Below are 20,581 nucleotides of genomic sequence, written 5' to 3'. Positions count from 1 at the left end.
GGCAAGGAGGCTGACTTCCAGCAGCAGGGAGAGTAGCAGTAGCGCAGAGCAAGGAGAGTTACAGCAGCGCAGAACAAGGAGAGTAACAATAATGCAAGGACTGTGCACCCATTGGAGTGAGATTTGTTGGGGCAACATTATCCCGGGATTTGGAGCTGGGGAGCTGGGAGATCATTTGGAGGACCATTTGAGGAGGATTGTTGGAGTTGGGAGTGCATAGATTGACATGACCAGTCACAGCAACAGAATTCGTATTTGGAGGGGGGCCAAGCTATGAAGGGTCAATTTTTGAAGGTTGGAACCAAGAGAAACCCTTTCTGGGTTTTTCTGGGTTTTTGGCAAGGAGTACGCTCCTAATTTTATAGAATTTTCTAGGCAGATCTAAGAGGTCAAAAATGGGTCCCAACTTAGCTAGCAACAAGAGGAGCTAGGGGGAATTTGGGCCAAAATTCCAAGGTCAACATTTGGCCAATTCCTTCGTGGGTTATTCTAGGTTTCTTGCATAGAAGCGTGGATTAATTTCCCAAGATTTTATGAGTAAACACGAAAGGCTCTAACATCAGATCATTTCAGGTAGCAGCACCTTTCTGGGAAGTAACAATGCAACTCCTGGGCTGGATTACCAACAAATTTGAGGAGGGTGTTCCATTGTTCATTTTGGGCTTTTGCTAGCTTTGCCTAGAGCAAGCCCTGGTGCACACATTCCAATTTCCAGCACCTTGTTGTGCACCTCTTCCCATTTAGTAGACAATGCAGTTTGGTTGCCAATTTTGTGGTCTGATGGTCTGATTTAATTTCATGGTGTTGCTTTTATTGTTCGTTTTGCATAACACTATTTTTCCTACCATGGAACATTACACACTAGAACTACGACATGCGCTAGGGAGGCATGGAGAACAAGGCATGGTGCACTGAGGGGTTCTAGTCAGCAGAGAAGACAAGACTAGGCACTGCAACTGCGACATGCATAGTGCTTGAAGGGCAGGCTCCTATGCTAGCACAGTGGAGCGTTGTAGTGGCTCAAACATGGACTGATTATCCACTAGAACTGCGCTATGTGCAGAGGGAGGCTCAATGGGAAGGTAGATTGCGCATTGAGCTGAGACAAGCAGCAGAAAGTTAAGTCTCCTAGCCAAGAAGGTGTTCACTGCAGTGTGAAGGAAGGAGGGCCTTTGCATTGCACAGTTTGCTTTTGCAAGGGGATGAAGGAGGTCCTTGCTGCCAGCTAGGTGTGATCCATGCACTATGCAAGGCATAAATGATCAAAGCTCAGTGCAGTGAGTCAGTATAAGAAACAAGGGTTACGTGACTATACTTAGAAGATTCTCAATCTGCAATCATAGGAGATGACCTTAAGAAAGACTCATTGCAGAAGTCTAGGAGGAATAAATTTCATCAATTAGGCTCATGGATAAGTTGTGCTCATCAACTAGTAAGAGGGTCAATGCCTTCATAACTTGCACTAGGCAGGAGGACCAAGAAGAGCTCCAAAATGGCTAAGTGTGGGACCAGCAGAGTAAGAGAGGGAAAAGCATTTGGACGAGGCTCAAACATATATCACACACATGAATGTGATTAATACAAGCCAGGGGAATGCATAGGACTCGTGATTAGCAATCACACCTTGAAACAATAACAAAGTGACATTTATTTCTAAGTGTAATGGTTGAAATGTCACATTGCGACACTTAGAATACAAGTTGCGACAAAAGTGTCGATTGTGGCCAGAAAGTGCGCTAAGCTGTAGAAATGTGTCTAGCACATATTATTATGATTTATAGGACCACCTAATGCTGAAGAGTGCATTAGAACTACCTCTGGTGATGTGCAAAGGTGTGACACATACAAGAGTAAGAATAGTTAGAAGCAACACTTGCGATAGTAAGAAAACGTGAAAACAACACTTGCAAAAGCAAAAGAAAGTGAAAGCGACACATGCCAAAGCTAAGATAACATGAAAACGACACTTGTTAAAGCGAATGCCAGCAAAAATGATAGTCGCGAAAGTGAAAGCGATACTTGTGAGAGCAAAGGTGCGCAAAAGTGACAATTAAGAAAACTCAGTGAAATAGAAATACAATTGCAACCAAAGTGAGAGGGATTGTTACGTAATGTAGCGCACTGTCCGTTGGCTTGGGTTGGACATTGCGTATACACTATCCTTATGGACAGTGCAAAACTGTCAACAGTGATTGTGCAAGTACTATAACTGAACATTGCACAAGCTCTATTCCTAGAGACTGCGCAAGCCTTACATTCAAGGTCTGCGCAATGCCTATCTACGCTTCCAAAAGAAAGATGTGCTTGTGAATTCATCAAGGACTAAGCATGTGTGAGCAAGTGATTTTGACATTTAAAATCCGAGAAGACTTAAACACTTTGCAAAACATTAACCAACCATGAAGTGACCGTGGGACGACAGATCGTGAGATCCTCAGCAGGCTCCAAAATTCAAGTGTAGGCAAAAATTTTGAGTGTGTTGACTGCAGTGTCAACACTTGGCAACACACTGGTAGAACTTCAGCTTCTTTGTTTAGGTTTTACCCTTAAATGTGAGGTCTCAGTCTTTTAGGAAGTATTGATTAATCGTGAGGATTTCCTTGGCTTCCCCATTTGACGAAGTTATAGATATAGTCTCCTTTATTCCTTTCCTCAGTTAAACACATTCACAAATCTTGTCGTGTCACAAATGTTTCGGTCTAACAGAAGGGTAATATGTAGTCGCAAGTTTAAGATATTCAGAGTCTTAGTTTTCATCTTTGGTGCTGCTTCGTTGCCAGCAAGCCTGTTCAGTACCCCGGCAAAGTCACTACAAAAACACAAGCATTGCTTCGCTGCCAACGAGCCTGTTCAGTACCCCAACGAAGTTACTTGCTTCACCTCTCTATGCAAGAAGTCTTTCTCTTCTTTCACCCTTTATTTATTTATTAGTTAAATGTGCTTAGGCACTTATTATTTTACCGAGGCGAAAGAGGGATCCTAACTTATTGAGAGCAGGAGAGGTTGTTCCTTCAGAGAGAGTTATAAATACCTCTGAAAATGATTTGCTCGTTCTAGGTTTTCCCCTTTCCCTTCTCTACTTGATTGGATTGGCATGCAAAACACCATTCAGTAACAATCCCAAGTTGAGGAATGAGAACAATAAAATAGATGCGAGTGTCAAGGTTCCACTAAGAGCTTCCCTTCGAATGGATCACATTTTCCATTCAAACATCATTGACCTTAAAAGATATGTAAACTTAAATAGAGAAGGGGGTATCAAATTAACTAAGCATTCTTCGTCATCACAATTGCCTTTCAAAGCTTTGCCACATTGTCTTCTAAGACAAATGGAGCATCTTTCATGCAAGGTCTTATTAAGCAAATCATAAAAGAAAAGACAAGACAAAACAAAGAAAGAAGACCAAAAGAACAAAGCAAATGGAGAACTAAACTAAAAGCGATATGCAAGACAAAAGTAAGAAATCGAAGGAAAGACTAAAGGAGAGCAAGTGTGGGATGAGTACAAAAGGAAAACTAGAATGCAATTAGACCTACTCCTAACCTAACCAGCTAAGATGCTAAGGCTAAGTGTAATGGAATTTCCAATGTAGCCACCGCAGTTGTTCCCGACCTGCAAACACAAAGATATGATTTCTGAACCGCAGATCCGGCAGCAGATCCCCCACAGATCCGTACATGATGCAGATCCCAGTTTAGTTCCATGGGGGGGCATTTTCTGCAACTCTAGGAGGAAGACAAATCATTCTTTCAATGAAATGGCGCCAAATTAATATTTTATTGGAGAGGGGAGACAAATTATTATTTTATTGGAATGACGGCAAATTATTATTTCATTTAAACGGTGGAAAAAGGCGTCCACCAATAAAATAATAAGGAAAAAGGGAGAATCTAGAAACTAGAGAGAGGCTCCATGAAGAATTGTAAGAGGAGAAACTCAATTGCAATTCATTCTATTCCTATCTATCTCATTGACAATTGGAAGGAACTCAAGCAAGTTTCAAGAGTTTCAAGCAAAACTCAAGCTAATTTCGGTGGACTTCGAGTGCCACCCTAGTTAGCTCTTCAGGAAGATTATTTCAGATCTTCCATTGTGCTTATTGCAGAGAAACTACATCATTTGAATCAGTTGTTTGCAGGGCCATATCATCTCCAAGAGGGCCAAGTTGTTCAGACTTGAGGAGTTTTTGCTTGATCTTGTGTATTCAAAAGTGCCAAAGATAAACTTGCCAATGCCAAGGATCATGCTCAGAAACTACAAGAGGGCCGAGTTAAATATTGGATCAGCATTGTGTGTACACTGAGTTGTTCTGCTGAGAATCTGTTGCAATTCCCAATCCATTGTTCCAGGGCCAAGGTAAATTCTAAGTACAAGGAGGCCGAGTGCTTATGCAATACAAGAGCAGATCTTTCTAATTACAAGGGGGCCGAGCCTAGTTTATGGGTGCTGGTAATAAGGCAGAATTGTCCAAATCACCAGCATCAGTCCAATTCCAAACCTTATATTTCAGATCTGAAGCAGAGTTGACAGGGATAAATTGCAATTTTCAAGGGACTTGCCTTGGAGCTGGGTTTATAAATACAAAGGAAGGCCAATTTTTTCCAGCTCTTCTCCAAGGATTAATTGTTATGACTCTCAGAAAATTGTGTGTCTACAAAGAAGTTCGATCTCTGTCCATAAAAGGGAGGGCTAAATTATCCAAAGAGGAGAGGATACATTTATAAAGTTTCCAGGTGCTGAATTATCATGAGGCCAAACAGTGTATGTGCATAGCAGTGCTGATAAAACGATATTTTCGAGAAAACGATATATCGCCGAGTAAATATCGCGATATTTTCCATTTTGAAAATATCGCGATATTTTCAAAATATCGGTTAAATATCGCCATATTTTGAAAAAATCGGCTATATTAAAAAATCTGGTAAAAAAATTGTTTGCCGATATTTTGTCGGTATTTTCGCCAATATTGTCGATAAGATGTTTTCAGGACCCTCACCGATATTTTGCCGATACCGATATTTTCAACATCGGTGCATAGTGTTCTTCCCAGCTTAAGGAGTCAGCTGATATATTTATTCCAGGCTTGAAGATTACCCTTGGGGCCGTGTTATTTCTGCCATTTTCCTGTAGCAGCCTATCTATTAAGAAAGAAGAATTTCACTATATATTCCAAGTCCTCTTTTCCCTCATTTATTGTGTCTTATGGCTCTCTGTTCTCAAATCTGATATCAATTACCTTTTTATCAGCCTTTAATGTAATTCTGGATTAATATATAAATCAGAGCAGCTAACTGAATGTCCATTATCCCCATTATGCAAATTTAGTTGACAATGAATTTCTAGATAAATACCTACAGCATTTGTATGCAAACTATTTGTCAAAATTGTGAAAATTCCTAAACCAGAATCCCTACTGCAGCCACTGATGATATTACTCCTATTTGTTAAATTCCTTTAAAGTTTAAACAAATTACTTGCAGTTTCCTACGGAAAATATTATAATACATACACTACAGCCTTCACTTAATTAAATATTATGCGGAAACAAGAAACTGAGCAAGAAAGTAAATACAACACAATTGACATCGTTGTTTTTGGACAATTGTCCCCGGAAAAACCCAATGCGGGAAAACTAGTGCAGCACTTCTAAGGGTTTATTATTATTAAGCAGTAGCAAATTCTGAATACCTCTCTGATTATTCATTTACAAAGAGAAATATTGGCAGAAAGATTTGTGAGATTACCTCACACAATCACTAAGAAAAATGTCGGCTGATCTGGACACTAGATGAAGTGCCTCTGGCAGGCCCTACACTGCCTCTACACAGTCCTCACGCAGTCCCTACGTCAACCTCTCTAGGCACTGCCTCACCCAGTTTGCTGATCGATTTGATGTCTAGAGTCTCTACTCTCAGCCTCCCGGTCTCACATCCCGGCTCCCGGCTTCTGAAACTGACTCTCCCCAGCAAAATCTCAGACTCTCTCTCACCCTCAGCACTGCCTCTGCGTGGCCCTTCGTGGCCCTGCGTCTGGGCTACTAGATCACTCTCTGCCTCTCTCTACTGATGATTCTCCAGCTACGAAAATCTCCTTCTCTCCGGATGCTATCCCTGCCCCTCAACTGTAATAAATCTCCTCGATCAGAACTTCCTCCTAAGAACTTCTCACTTCAGAAATTCGATCTCTTGATCTCTTGATGTGTTTTTTCCAAATGACCCTCAAGCTTCCTTAAATAATCTTCTCGTTGACATTCAATAACCCAGATTAAAAGCTAATCAATGGCTAAGATCATTTTAGCTTGATCTTTGTCTTCTTCTAGAAGCTACACCCACAATTAGATTAATACCCATTAATATTTTTTATTTCCTAAGTTTAGACTTAGGGTCCCATTAAAAAATATTAATTATAAAATTGTTTATGGGTGGAATTTCCCAAAACGCTTTATGAGTTCTTTGGAATACATGTGTCTAAGCCTCCCTGCAAAATTTGAGGCCTAGAGCACATCCAATGCTACCCCAAATCAACACTCCCTCTTAGCGAGGAATGTGCTCTAGCAATATACGTTGTTGCATACTGCTCTGACTCTGAAGCATCGTCCTCTGCATTGCTGATGTCTGACATGTTGTCCACCAACTACTGCGTTGTTGCAACTGTACTGTTGCTGACACTGCCACTGTCAACACTACATCCGTACTACAGCTCCCTCTCAAGTGCTGCAACGGAAAAACATCAAAAATTACTAAACTAATTGTGTTCAGTATGATACCACATGAATGTTGGAGCTTGACTACTGCTAGTCTCTGCACCGACCCTCTGAATCTACTGCGTTGTTGTTGACCTCTGCTCTGTGCCATTTGCACTGCTGCCAACTCTGCTCTGCAATGCTCAGTCTCTGGCGCTCCTAGCCACTGAAATTGTCTCCCCGACACTCCTTGGCACCATCCGACACTAGTCCATCCTGTTACTTCTGATCTGGGCTCCCATAGCAAGGAAATGATCCTAAAGGTGGACAACCCAAGGATCCTACCCATTTGTAGCTCTTTCGAACTACAACTCCAAATCAGCCCACCTCCCTCCTCAAGGTATCTCGACTATCATGGCGAACTAACCTTCCTTGATCTTCGCGGGCGTAACCTTCGATCGTGTTTCTCATCCTTGTCCTCCTTCCTAAGGGGACATTGTGTAGTGTAGTGACCCATCTCACCACACCTGAAACACTTGATCTTCGAGACGTCCTTCTTACGTCTCCACTGCTCCTGTTGTCCCTTCGATGCAAGGGTTGCATTATCCTCCTCCTCGTTGGACTTCGACGCACTTTTGTTGCTTCCGTCAAGTTTAACCTTGACTAAGTCTCTTCTCAGCTCCTCTTGTTTTAGAGCTGCCCACATCTCATCCCACGGCAATGCTGCTCTGCCTGGGATACTCTGGACAAAGACTCGCCACTCATCTTAGACAAACTTAAGGGCCAGTGTAACCAACTCTGAATCTTGAGGTGTATGCCCCGTAGCAGACAATTCATCACAGGTTTCCTCCAGCTTCGTGAGGAATGGATCCACACACTCTCCCTTCCGCATTAGAGCAAATCTCAGCTTCTACTCCAAGTACATCTTTCGCTGCTCGAAAGAACCCTGATATAACATAGAAAAAGCTCCCACATCTCCTTAGCAGTCCCTCTGCTAGCGATCTGACAAACCACATGATCCTTTACCCCATCAAGGATCATTCTTTTCGCCTTCGCCATCTCAGGTCGGTATTTCTTCAACGGATCTGGATCTGCAGGCATAGCCACCACGCTGTCGACATATGTCTTGAGGGCATGCTCATCTAGAAGGAATGACATTCTTGCCTTCCAGATGACATAGTTGGATGCTTCGTCCAACCTGTCATGATCCCTCAAGCCACGGGCTTCCATTTCTGCCACAAATAGAAAGTTGAATGACCTCCTCTCTCCTCTGTGCTGCTGCTGGGCAAGCCTACGCACTCCGTGTTGGAGCTAGTAAAACTGTTGCCCCTTGCTGCTACTTAACTCTAGAGAATTTGAATTCCTTGGCTAGGAATTCTCTGAAGAAGAAATTCCCTCAGTCATGTTTCTCCTCTTTCTTCTGACGATTTTCTGCGCAGCAAACTGCTTACAGAAAAATCTATGTTCCACCAGCTCTCCTCACACTGAGGCTTCAGCGCTGCTCCCTCTACCCCAACAAAAATTCGAACTGGGAGTCCTCTCCGTCGACTTACTCAGACAAAGACTACCTCGAAATTTCAGCCCTCCAGCTAAGAACTGCGCAAACCCTCTGGGGTTTCAAACTGTTGCCTTCTGTGGCTTTGTCGAACTCCCTCTTTTGCTCAGCATTGGATCTACCGGCTTTGCTCTTCTTGCTTCACCTGCACCTCTAATGCCATGTGAAAATTCCTAAACCGTAATCCCTACTGCAGCAACTAATGATATTACTCCTTTTTGTTAAATTCCTTTAAACAAATTACTTGCAGTTTCCTACGTCAAATATCGTAATACATACACTGCAACCTTCACTTAATTAAATATTATGCAGAAACAAGAGAATGAGCAAGAAAGAAAATACAACACAATTGACACCGTTATTTTTAGACAATTGTTCCTGGAAAAACCCAATGCGGGAAAATCGGTGTAGCAGTTCTTAGGGTTTATTATTATTAAGCAGTAGCAAATTCTGAATACATCTCTAAATACCTCTCCGATTATTCAGTTACAGAAAGAATTATTGGCAGAAACATTTGTGAGATTACCTCACACAATCCCTAAGAAAAATCCCGGCTCATCCAGACTCTAGATGAAGTGCCTCTAGCAGGCCCTACGTTGCCTCTGCGCAGTCCTCATGCAGTCCCTGCGTCAACCTCTCTAGGCACTGCGTCACCCAGTTTGTTGATCGATTTGTTGCCTGGAGTCTCTGCGTTCAGCCTCCCGGTCTCCCACCCCAGCTCCCGGCTTCTGAAACTGACTCTTCCCAGCAAAATCTCGAACTCTCTCTCACCCTCTACGCTGCCTCTACATGGCCCTATGTCAACCTCTGTATCTGGGCTACTGGATCACTCTCTCCGGTTGAGAAAATCTCCCTCTCTGGATGCTATCCCTGCCCGTCAACTGCAAGAAATCTCCTCAATCAGAACTTCTCACTTCAGAAATTCGATCTCTTGATATTTTGGTGTGTTTTTTCCAAATGACCCTCAAGCTTCCTTAAATAATCTTCTCATTGGCATTCAATGGCCCAGATTAAAAGCTAATCAATGGCTAAGATCATTTTAGCTTTATCCTTGTCTTCTTCTAGAAGTTACACCCACAATTAAATTAATACCCATTAAAGTTTTTAATTTCCTAAGTTTAAACTTAGGGTCCCATTAAAAAATATTAATTATTTTAATGTTTCTGGATGGAATTTCCCAAAACACTTTATGGGTTCTTTGGAATACATGTGCCCAAGTCTCCCTGCAAAATTTGAGGCCTAGAGCACATCTGATGCTACCCCAAATCAACAAAAATTTCATAGTGAGCCGGATTACCTAAACTGATAAAATAATGTCATTCATATCAGTAGTTTATGAGATTGTGATGATATTATAAGGCTGGTCTGTAGTCTGGTTATCTACATATATGAATAAATTGTACATCCGCTCACATCTACTCAAACATCAAATTAAAACTATACCTACAGCAGCAATATCATAGGCTGATTTGACAAATCCTCACACTGAACATTACAATAGAAACTCAGAAATTTGATGAAAGTTTGGACCTTTGGGAAAGGAACATTACATTCAGGTTGGCCAACATATCAATCACAATCCAACATGTTATCGTTGACATCTTTGAAGCTATAATGGGTGCATTGGCATCTTGGATGATTAAGCATCGATGGGGCAAAGTCCTACAGTACTAGTACCAGGGTTCTGAAGAGAGATATCTGATATGACAATATGACCAGGAGTACGAGTGGGAACAAAATGACGAGAAAGAAGGGCAACATTTGGCCCAAACGAAAAACTTCACAAGACTCCTCTCCAAGGTCCTAAATCAAATCCATACATGGTCGTGCCAACTATCCAACAATAGAGGTGAATATCTTTTGGAGTAGACAAGACGGCTGCAATCTGGGTAAAGCTAATTGTTGGAACAGTATCATCAGACTCTCAGAGAGATAGTGGTCAGGGTAATCTCATTCAAATCTGAGAAATATTGATTTTCATTGGCGTAATGCTCAGCCTGGAAAATCTGTTCCTTGTGCTTTTCTGGGTAAACGATACAACTTTTTATTGATAAACAAAGTACTCTAATACAGCCTGCCCACCCCTTTCTTAGGTTATAGAACTTGTTCCTCATTGCCAATTTGTCATTTATGTCCTCCATCTTGCTTTGTATGCAATACTGTCTAGTTCATGAAATGCTTTCCAAAGAAGTTTCTACTTTGACATTTTCAAAACACAGAAAATAAAAAGTATTTACCTTGCAAATAGCATCAATTTCATCGAAAATAATAACATGCAATTCACTTTGGTCACCTGTAATGATCCAAAATCTGAATTAGAATGAAAACATATGAAGCATATCAACCAAAAAACTTTAAGCAAACAAACAATAGAAACCCACTATCTCTGAAAATGAGAAACAAACAAATTATAACACATGCACAAAATATTAAGCATATGTCAAATAAAAGCACTACAGTATACAGATGGAAAGCAAGTCCTTGAAAATACGAAGAAAACATGACAGAGGAAAAGAAAGCAAAAGGCTAATTAAAAAATCACAATTTTTTCATGCCTAATCTAACAACATACCATGAGTCCTTTGATCATTCTCCGCATCAGCAAAAAGATCCCGAACATTTTTTTCCGTTTCTCCCACATACTTGCTTAAGACTTCAGGTCCATTAACAATCTGGAAATATTTAAATAATACCAAACAAAGGCAAAATCAGTTACCAAAGTACACAGTGAATCCAGAAAACAACTTTATGACAGAAAAAATAAAAAATATAGTATCTTGATAAGGAAGCACAAATTACACCAAAAAAGCACCACACACTTATAAATTGTCAACAATAACAATCACAATGTATACTTTGGCATCTTGCCCCTTATAAGTTTTGATCATGGGGGGCAGCTGTAGTAAACGCTTATATCGGACTGCATTAAGTGCAATGTAGGAGCTACTCTCGTAGGCGAGCCTGCAATAATGCTCACTGCCACTATCATAAACATATGCTGGCTGCCATGATTTGGGTGTTGTACGAACAATCAACCATTTTATTTTCATTCTTTTCCTTGTGAAAATATTTATTCCCTTTTATTTCTTGATGTTCTCCTCTAAAGGACTAAAGATGCATTTGACATTTCATACTCTATATTAATTGTATCATGCAGAGCAGTAACATGTCTCAACCTTTGTAACGAACAAGGTTCGTATAATCAGAGGAATGCTCTGATACCGATGTATCGATCAAAGTTCGTATACGCAGCAATAATCTTAGAATACTTTGAAGATAAAGACATCCATTGTAAGACAGGTAATTGTATATTGAATAGTGTATAAATGAATTGACGAGATGATGTGAATGTTACAAATGAAGCCTGCTTATATACCTAGGCAAGTGCCTCTTCATGAATGGTCATGTCTTTTAAGACATGTCTTTTCATTACTAATGACTATTTAGTTAACCTTATTATGATTATTATTGTTTACATTAATTTTATTAATTTTATATAAATTATATTCATAACATTGCCTTCCTCTTCAAAAAACTTTGTCCTCAAGTTTGCCGATGAAAAGGCTTGATCTCTTTTTCTGTTTCGAATGTCTTCTCGTCTCGGAACTGTCATCTTCATTGATACAAGACAATATGATCCTCTAAGTGATAAACAAAATTGTCGGATTGAGAATGGATATGACCATCCTAGATTAATCTACTATGGAATCTTCTGATTACTGGAAACTTGCGATAGATTGTTTTCACAGGACTGGATGGTGCAAACTTTAGTATTCTTCGGAACATAAGTTTGCTTTTTATGTTCTGAGTGATACAGATTCGTAGATTGATTGATGTGTCTGTTCTTGTGATTTGGATGTGTTGAAGAATCTAGAGCATTTAGAAACTACAATGATTCTTCTAATGCATGAAAACAATTTGTGAAGTATTTATACAATTTATCTTATCTTGATCTTTCATTCATTATTAGTGTGTGTTTTTACTTCATCAAACTGCTATCAAAAACAAAAGAGACAAGAACACAAATGTTTGGCTTTCTGCCAAGGCCAAAACCTCTCCCTCTTGGAGAGGAAAACCCACGCAAAATTCTTCTTATAGATATTCCATTGACGAATACCAAGACCATGACCCTTGATACATTCTACCACTCCAAGACCGAGACATCAATCCTCTTCCGGGGGCACTGCAGAAGTCATCATCATCACTGTTGCACTATTGCATCACTGATATCTTTGTCATTGCTGCACCATGACTGTCCCTTGAAATTACCACAGAAGTGATCTCTACATCTTCAACGAGATCATGATTTTACAAGAACTAGATCATGACTTTGTCACTGACCATTCATGTCACAACTCTTTCTATTATGCCGAGAATGTGACTATCACTGTCATTACTACAGCAGCACTTAATACTGCTTGAAACCCTTGTCACTGCTTCTCATTGTGCCCAAACTTCCGAAGTTCTCTTTCAACATAATTATGTAAGATATGTGTGCCGAGACTGAGGTTGCACCTTTAGGATCATAGTGATCTTTCATCCGAGACAGAGATAACAATAAGGGTTTCGTAGTCATCGTGCTTATGAAACAGATCCACCGAGAGTGTGATCTTATCTTTCCATCTAGGTTGAGACAGTGATAGTTATTGCTTCTCATTATGCTAAGATTATTATGCACCTTTGCTATCATGAATCTGAGATTGATCAACTGTGTCAATGTTGATGTTGTGGCTCATCAAGATTGTGGTGCTATCTGATACTTATTATGCCGAGATTATCCATCCATCTGAAGTTCTTTGTGTCCGAGATGTAGCTTGCCTTTCTGCTCTTTCTAGCAATCCGAGACCTAGTCTGTCTGCCCTTAAACCCATCCGAGGTGCAGACAAACCCTTGATCTCTTGCCCTAAGGTGATGCGGGTCTACTCCTTCTGTTCTCATGCGAAGTTTCAAAGAAAGAACTCGAGATGTTCTGCTCCTTCTCTTCTTATTTGCGAAGACCTGCACCCATCTTCACATGAAGTTTCAAAGAGAAATGCGAAACTAATTTGCGTTTTGTGGATACCTTGACGGGGTATTTATAGTGGTGAGCCACCTATATTTGAGCCGACATGAACCCATGAACCGTCATGACTATTTTCTTGAGCTGACGTGAATTTCATTTATTTAATTAATTCTATTTTGGAGCCGACATGAAGAATTTCTTCTTGTTTTCGCTTGCAGACTTCTTGGAGGATTATGCTTGGTCTTTGGAGGGCTTCTTCACAACTTTGTGGACTTGTATACATTTACATAAACTCATGAAGAGTTTCTATACATATGACATGACTCTTTGACATATAAATAAATCCTAAAGACATCAAGAAGAAGTCTTTCACCTAGTGACACTTCTTGCTCATGAAACCCATGTAGCAAGGCATACAAAAATAATTTATTCTCTTTATTACATCATTTACAAAGATCATGTCATTATGAAGACCGAACCTAGTTACATTTTCTTCAACACTCCCTCTTAACTAGGGAGGTATTCATAATGGTACTTGGTCATTCTCAATCTGAAGAATTTCTCATAAGAAGAATCGGATTTGCAATCCATCTGTTAAAGCATCATTTCAACCAACATTGTTTCCATATAGCAAGGCCTTGACTAACATCTCCATCTCTCACTTAGATCAAAGCACAATGTGTTGAAATTTCTAAGTCTATCCGTTAGAAATTTAATTTGTATTCTTCTAGTTTATTTCTTCTACTTTTTAATTCTGAACAAGTTATTTAAAACATATAAATAACGAAATAAACACAATACAGTCTCAACATCTACAGATCAACAGCTGAAAGAATAGCAAACACACAAGTGACACCATTACTTTTGGTCAACTCATCCCCGGAAAAACTCAATGCGGCAAAACAGGTGCAGTGATTATGAGGGTTTATTATTATGCAGTATATCCTTGAGTACAACTAGGTGCCAAATTGGCTCACCCGACAAAGAAAAATAACCAACAGTAATACCTCTCTATTCAGAAACAGGTATTCAAAAAACTTGTCCCACGAAACCCTCTCCAGCAACTCTGAAGCACTGCGTCAGCCTTCTGCTGCTTTGCGTCAACCTCAGAACCCTCTGCGTCAGCCCTCTGAGGCACTGCGCAGCCTCTGGGACCCTCTACGTCACTCCTGCTGCCCTTTGCGTGGATGATGCAGGCCCTCTAGCCTCTGCGCTGTCTCTGTTGGGCTCTGTGTGGCCTGCTCTAGCTTCTGCATCTGCCTCTCTGCCTCTACACTGGTCTCTCGACACTATCTCTGCCTCTCTATCCAGTACTCACTGCCCCTCATTGTTGATCATTGATTCGACTTTATTTAGCAAACCCCGCTCTAGTAAATCGAATGACTGATCACTCTGGTGTGTTCTCCTATTGACCCTCAAGCCTCCTCTTATACTTTTCCTGTTGGTCCTTCAACAGCCGAGATTAAATCTCTAATCAACGGCTAAGATTAGATTTGGCTTGATCCATGACTTTTGGAACCTTCTAACTCAGTTTTATATTCATACCCATTAATATTTTATTTTTCCTAAGTTTAAACTTAGGAACTCCATTAAAAATATTAATTATTTTCATATCTCCCAAACCATGTACAATCTGTCCAAACCATTTATGGGTCTTAGAGATCTCATGTGCTTTAGCCTCTCCACCAATTTTCATGGCTAGAGCACATCCGATGCTACCCCAAATCAACACAATGTTGGCAAGACCAATGACTGATAGACACACATCATCATTGTGTCTCTTAGGGTCATACCCACCCGAGTGTTCTCTAAGTATGCCCTACTAGGGCTATTCTCATCTTGGGTTCCCAACCGTCAAGAATATCAGTCCTCTTGCCCACTCTTGTCTTGGATGCCCTACCACATCCTCAAAGAGTGTCGGATGCCAGATGATTACACAATCCTCCATTCTTTTTTCCAAACTGAAGACAAGAATGTCGTGTCTAACTCTCCCTCTTAACTAGGGACGAGTTCCAAGTTTCTCTTCACTTAGAAACTTGCTCGAGTTCCTTTACTCATAGGAACTACCCAGAGCTCCCTCTTAACCAAGGACTCTATCATCAGTAATTTATAGGGTCTTCTAGTTGACTGATGATCCAAGACTTCGATGTCATCAATTTCTTCACATGTAGGGTTCAGCCATCCATCACTTTCCTTCATCATGTCATCCCAGAAAGTATCCTCCTTGGCTTTACATCTGGGGCTTCCTTCATAGGGCCATCTATCTTCACCTTTTCTTCAACAGTGATTCACAAGGTACATAGTTGTGACATCCTTCACAACTCTCCTTACCTTGGCCCTGCACACATACCCAGACTTTTCCAAGAGGTTAGACACCAAAAACAAATCACATATTACCTTTTGGTGATGGCCTTTTACCAGTGACATCTTCTTGTAGGTATCAACATCTTGCATACATGTTGACACATCTCCCAACGATATTAGTTGTCAAGGGTCTTCATCTTTCCAAACTTCCATCAGAGTCTTCACATCTTTCCGGGAGATTTCCTAGTCAAGTCTTCCTGATCCTCTGAATGTTGATTGCCTTCATCATGGTTGCATGTTTCATGATCTCTTCCATCCCCATGTCTTTCATTCCCAAGAGCTCTTAGAGTTCTTTCCATTGTAGTCAACTACCACATGCTTTATATGAGGACATATTATGTTGATTTCATCTAGTGTGACTTAAGTATTTCAAAATCCTTTCAGAGGAGGAGATCCTTTCCCTTTTGTTCGATCCATTTTACCTGCAACCATCTTCATGACACTATAATATCAAATACAAATACAAATACAATCATACATACCTCATTTTCCCTTCAGGCTTCTTTCAGCAACTTTCTTGATTGAACATATCTTCAATCCCTTGATCTGCTTCATCATGTCATCGGTCCTTCATCTCATGATTTCCATAAGTTGGAATTCCTGATGAAGCATTTGTTGCCTTCCCAGATTAGGGGATACTCTGCTGAGGTTTCTATCAGAGACTCTTCAGAATCTAGTATATCCCCATTTGGCAAATGTTTCCTTTATCCTGGATGACTTTTTCCTTTCCTTTAATGTACAATGAGATTCCCAAGAGATATATCCTTTATGATTCCTATATGAGCTCTTGATTCCATGATATCATGATGCATCTTCTTACCATGGTCATATCTGCAAGGACTTCTGATAGGACCCTTTTGTGAGAGAGACATCATCTCATTCATAGTAGAGATCTGCTACTCCCTCTTCCCTTGGTCCTTTTCTTCAACTCCTCCATAGTACTATTCTGTCTTGCCAACTTTTCCTTTGCACATAGTTGAGTCCTTTCAACTTACCTTTCTGTATCTAGCATAGTGACCACAGACTGAGGTAACCTGCTTATTCATGGACATTCGTTACCTTGCTTATAAATATCAATATCAATGATGATTATGTTCTCATCATTTTTCCCAAATCTCGTAACTAAAATCTCATGAAGATATTTCTTCATTCTTTTTTACTGCATTTCAAATAGTATATCCTCTAGCATTTCACGTGTCCTTCTTATGTCTCCTTTCTTACTTTATAGAACCTAAAGAGTTCTCATGACTTCAAAGGAGACCTTGATGTACTGACTTCTCTAAGGATAATGACAATCCTTTTCATTCCATGCAAGACCCTTGATGACCCATCCAATATATAGGTCTTCTTGCAATCATGAAGTCATAAAACCAAATTTGATTATAAAATGAAAAGGTACTTACTTGATTGTGAAGATGAAGTCTTCATCTTGATCATGTTGGCAATAGTTGGAGCAGATGTTTTGATGCTTCCATTGATTGAGATCCTTGATAGAAGATTGCCTTCCAACGAACTGTTGATACATATCAAATTGAAGTTGCTTGCCATGTTGCATAGCGATGCATTAGATAGTACAGCTTCTAATTTGAGTATTGTCCATATGCACTCCTATATATGCCTTTGAATCAAGTTCCCCCTGAGATCTGATATCTTAAGTATTCAAACTGAGATACTGAGATGTTGAAGATGAACTTGTCAAAACTAATGTCACATACCCTAAGATCTAAAGACTGTTGACATCCAAAACCCTTTTTGTTGTAGACTGATCTCTAATCTAGGGTTTGATTTGCCATCCTTGAGCTTGCTAGAATCTTGATTCTTGTATGTCTCTTTTTTGCCCTTTCTTTGATTGTTGAACCTACCCTCTAATACCATGTTGAAGAATCTAGGGCATTTAGAAATTACAATGATTCTTCTAATGCATGATAACAATTTGTGAAGTATTTATACAATTTATCTTATCTTGATCTTTCATTCATTATTAGTGTGTGTTTTTACTTCATCAAACTGCTATCAAAAACAAAAGAGACAAGAACACAAATGTTTGGCTTTTTGCCAGGGCCAAAACCTCTCCCTCTTGGAGAGGAAAACCCACGCAAAATTCTTCTTATAGAGATTCCATTGACGAATACCAAGACCATGACCCTTGATACATTCTGCCACTCCAAGACCAAGACATCAATCCTCTTCCTGGGGCACTGCATAGGTCATCATCATCACTATTGCATCACTGATATCTTTGTCACTACTGCCATCATTGATCACATCATTGCTGCACCATGACTGTCCCTTGAAATTACCACAGAAGTGATCTCTACATCTTCAACGAGATCATGATTTTACAAGAACTAGATGATGACTTTGTCACTAATCATTCATGTCACAACTCCTATTGTGCCGAGAATGCGACTATCACTGTCATTACTACAGCAGCACTTAATACTGCTTGAAACCCTTGTCATTGCTTCTCATTGTGCCCAAACTTCCGAAGTTCTCTTTCAACATAATTATGTAAGATATGTGTGCCGAGACTGAGGTTGCACCTTTAGGATCATAGTGATCTTCCATCCATGACAGAGATAACAATAAGGGTTTTGAAGTCCTCATGCTTATGAAACCGATCCACCGAGAGTGTGATCTTATCTTTCCATCTAGGTCAAGACAGTGATAGTTACCACTTCTCATTATGCTAAGATTATTATGCTCCTTTGCTGTCATGAATCCAAGGCTGATCAATTGTGTCACTGTTGATGTTGCGGCTCATCAAGACTGTGGTACTATCTGAGACTTCTTATGCTGAGAATATCCATCCATCTGAAGTTCTTTGTGTCCGAGATGTAGCTTGCCTTTTTGCTCTTTCTAGCAATCCGAGACCTAGTTTGGCTGCCCTTAAACCCATCCGAGGTGCAGAAAAACCCTAGATCTCTTGCCCTAAGGTGATGCGGATTTGCTCCTTCTGTTCTCATACGAAGTTTCAAAGAAAGAACCTAAGATCTATCTCTTCTTATTTGCGGAGACTTGCACCCATCTTCACACGAAGTTTCACAGAGAAATGCGAAACTGATCTGTGTTTTGTGGATACCTTAACGGGGTATTTATAGTGGTGAGCCACCTATATTTGAGCTAACATGAACCCATGAACCGTCATGACTATTTTCTTGAGCCGACATGAATTTCATTTATTTAATTAATTCTATTTTGGAGCCGACATGAAGAATTTCTTCTTGTTTCGCTTGCAGACTTCTTGGAGGATTATGCTTGGTCTTTGGAGGGTTTCTTCACAACTTTGTGGACTTGTATACATTTACATAAACTCATGAAGATTTTCTATACATATGACATGACTTTTTGACATATAAATAAATCCTAAAGACATCAAGAAGAAGTCTTTCACTTAGTGACACTTCTTACTCATGAAACCCATGTAGCAAGGCATACAAAAATAATTTATTCTCTTTATTACATCATTTACAGAGATCATGTCATTATGAAGACCGAACCTAGTTACATTTTCTTCAACAGGATGTAAATAAGGAGTTCTTCTTGTTTGACTTTCCTTTAACATGTGTGTGGTAATTTCCTGAATTACTTTAGGCACTGATGTAGTTATAGAATCTTCACCTGAAATCTCTGATGTTTGAACTAAAACTTTTGAGTACATCTTCATTTCAATTGGTTTATCCTCTTCTTGAGTTGTGATATTGACTAGATTGATATTTGTTCCCTTATCTTCAACTTGGACTGTTACGACTGGAGACTTCAATACTTCTTCTTGATTAAGTTGTTCTCACTTGTCTTTTAGCGACTTCTTGTCACTTTTAATCTTCTTAATTTGTGTCAATAATTTTTCACTATGGTCTTTAAGTCCATAAACTTATTCATTTCTATCAGTAATGATTTTGTAAATTTCTCCTTGCATATTTTGTAATACTTTTTTACCTTCTTGAAAAATGACTTTTGAAATATCGTGTATGTCATCTGGTGTTATTGAATTTCCGGTGTTATTGAATTTGGCTTCACTGTAACATCTTGTAGTCTTATTTTTTTCTTTTTGTAAGAAAATGTCGAAAACTTCTTCGTATTTAGGATAAAGGATCTCAGTGTTTCCATCCAAGGTGACCCCAAAATAATGTCACCTTGATCATTCCATAGGGATTGAACAGAGAATTGCGACATGAATGTAGAATCCCCAATGTTTAACTATAAATCAGTTATTTTGTATTGTTTCTTATCCAAGAAGTCTAATTTTTCGATTATATTTGACTCAGGAATCACTAATTGGTTTCCAATTTTAAGTTTTATATCATTTTTATTTTCAGCGGGCGAGATAGAGATCGTAACATCTTTTCCTGCAAGAGTCCATTTTAATTTAAATAGCACTAAAGCACAATTATATGAAGTTTCTAGAAATACTCCTTCCTTTATTTCTAAATTAGACTCCATTTTTTTCTTCATTGCAGACCCCACTTCCTCTCTCTTTTTTTAACATTTTTAAATTATAAATTTATATATAATATAGTAAATTTTTTTAATTAGTATTTTTTTAATTGAATAATAATAGCTTGTTTTTCTTTTTTTCTTTTATCAAATAATTATAATAAGGTTATATGTGAATAATATATGACCTTATTATATAATTATAATTTGATTATAGTTCGAACTATAGACGTGCTAATGAAGGTTATGACAGTCAACGGAATTAGACGGCTTGAATAGGAATCAATCGACAGGGATGAGCGATTGACTGGCAGTCTAGGGAGACAACAGAGCAAGGTTACTTGGGAGCGGGAGCGAGCAGCGACATTTTCAAAAGCTCCCAGTTCGGGAGCGAATCGGGAGCTAATTTTTATATAATGTGAATTTTTATATATTTTGATGCATATATGTCAACAAAAGCATGTAGAATGATGAATTAGATATAAAAAACATAAAAACATGGATTGAACCATATAACATCAATCATCTAGAAGTTATAAT

General features: G+C 39.4%; 1 protein-coding gene across 2 annotated transcripts in view; it reads right to left on the bottom strand.

Moving 5' to 3' along the window:
- Positions 1-20,581, bottom strand: part of LOC149264209 (vesicle-fusing ATPase-like) — a 320,022-nt gene that overhangs the window by 206,693 nt on the left and 92,748 nt on the right. For both annotated transcript variants that reach the window (XM_089427646.1, XM_089427644.1), the window contains exons 8-9: positions 10,811-10,910; positions 10,476-10,531 (exon numbers count right to left, since the gene is read on the bottom strand). In XM_089427646.1, the coding sequence (XP_089283772.1) occupies positions 10,476-10,531; positions 10,811-10,910 (156 nt within the window). The remainder of the gene's footprint in view (positions 1-10,475; positions 10,532-10,810; positions 10,911-20,581) is intronic.

This window comes from Pinus tabuliformis, chromosome 6 (genome assembly GCF_031772625.1).
Source record: "Pinus tabuliformis cultivar Carrire ecotype Pingquan chromosome 6, CPIR1, whole genome shotgun sequence".
Classification (NCBI taxonomy): Eukaryota; Viridiplantae; Streptophyta; class Pinopsida; order Pinales; family Pinaceae; genus Pinus; species Pinus tabuliformis.
The sequence above is the reverse complement of the archived record's forward strand: the minus strand, read 5'-3'. Positions and strand labels throughout refer to the sequence as shown.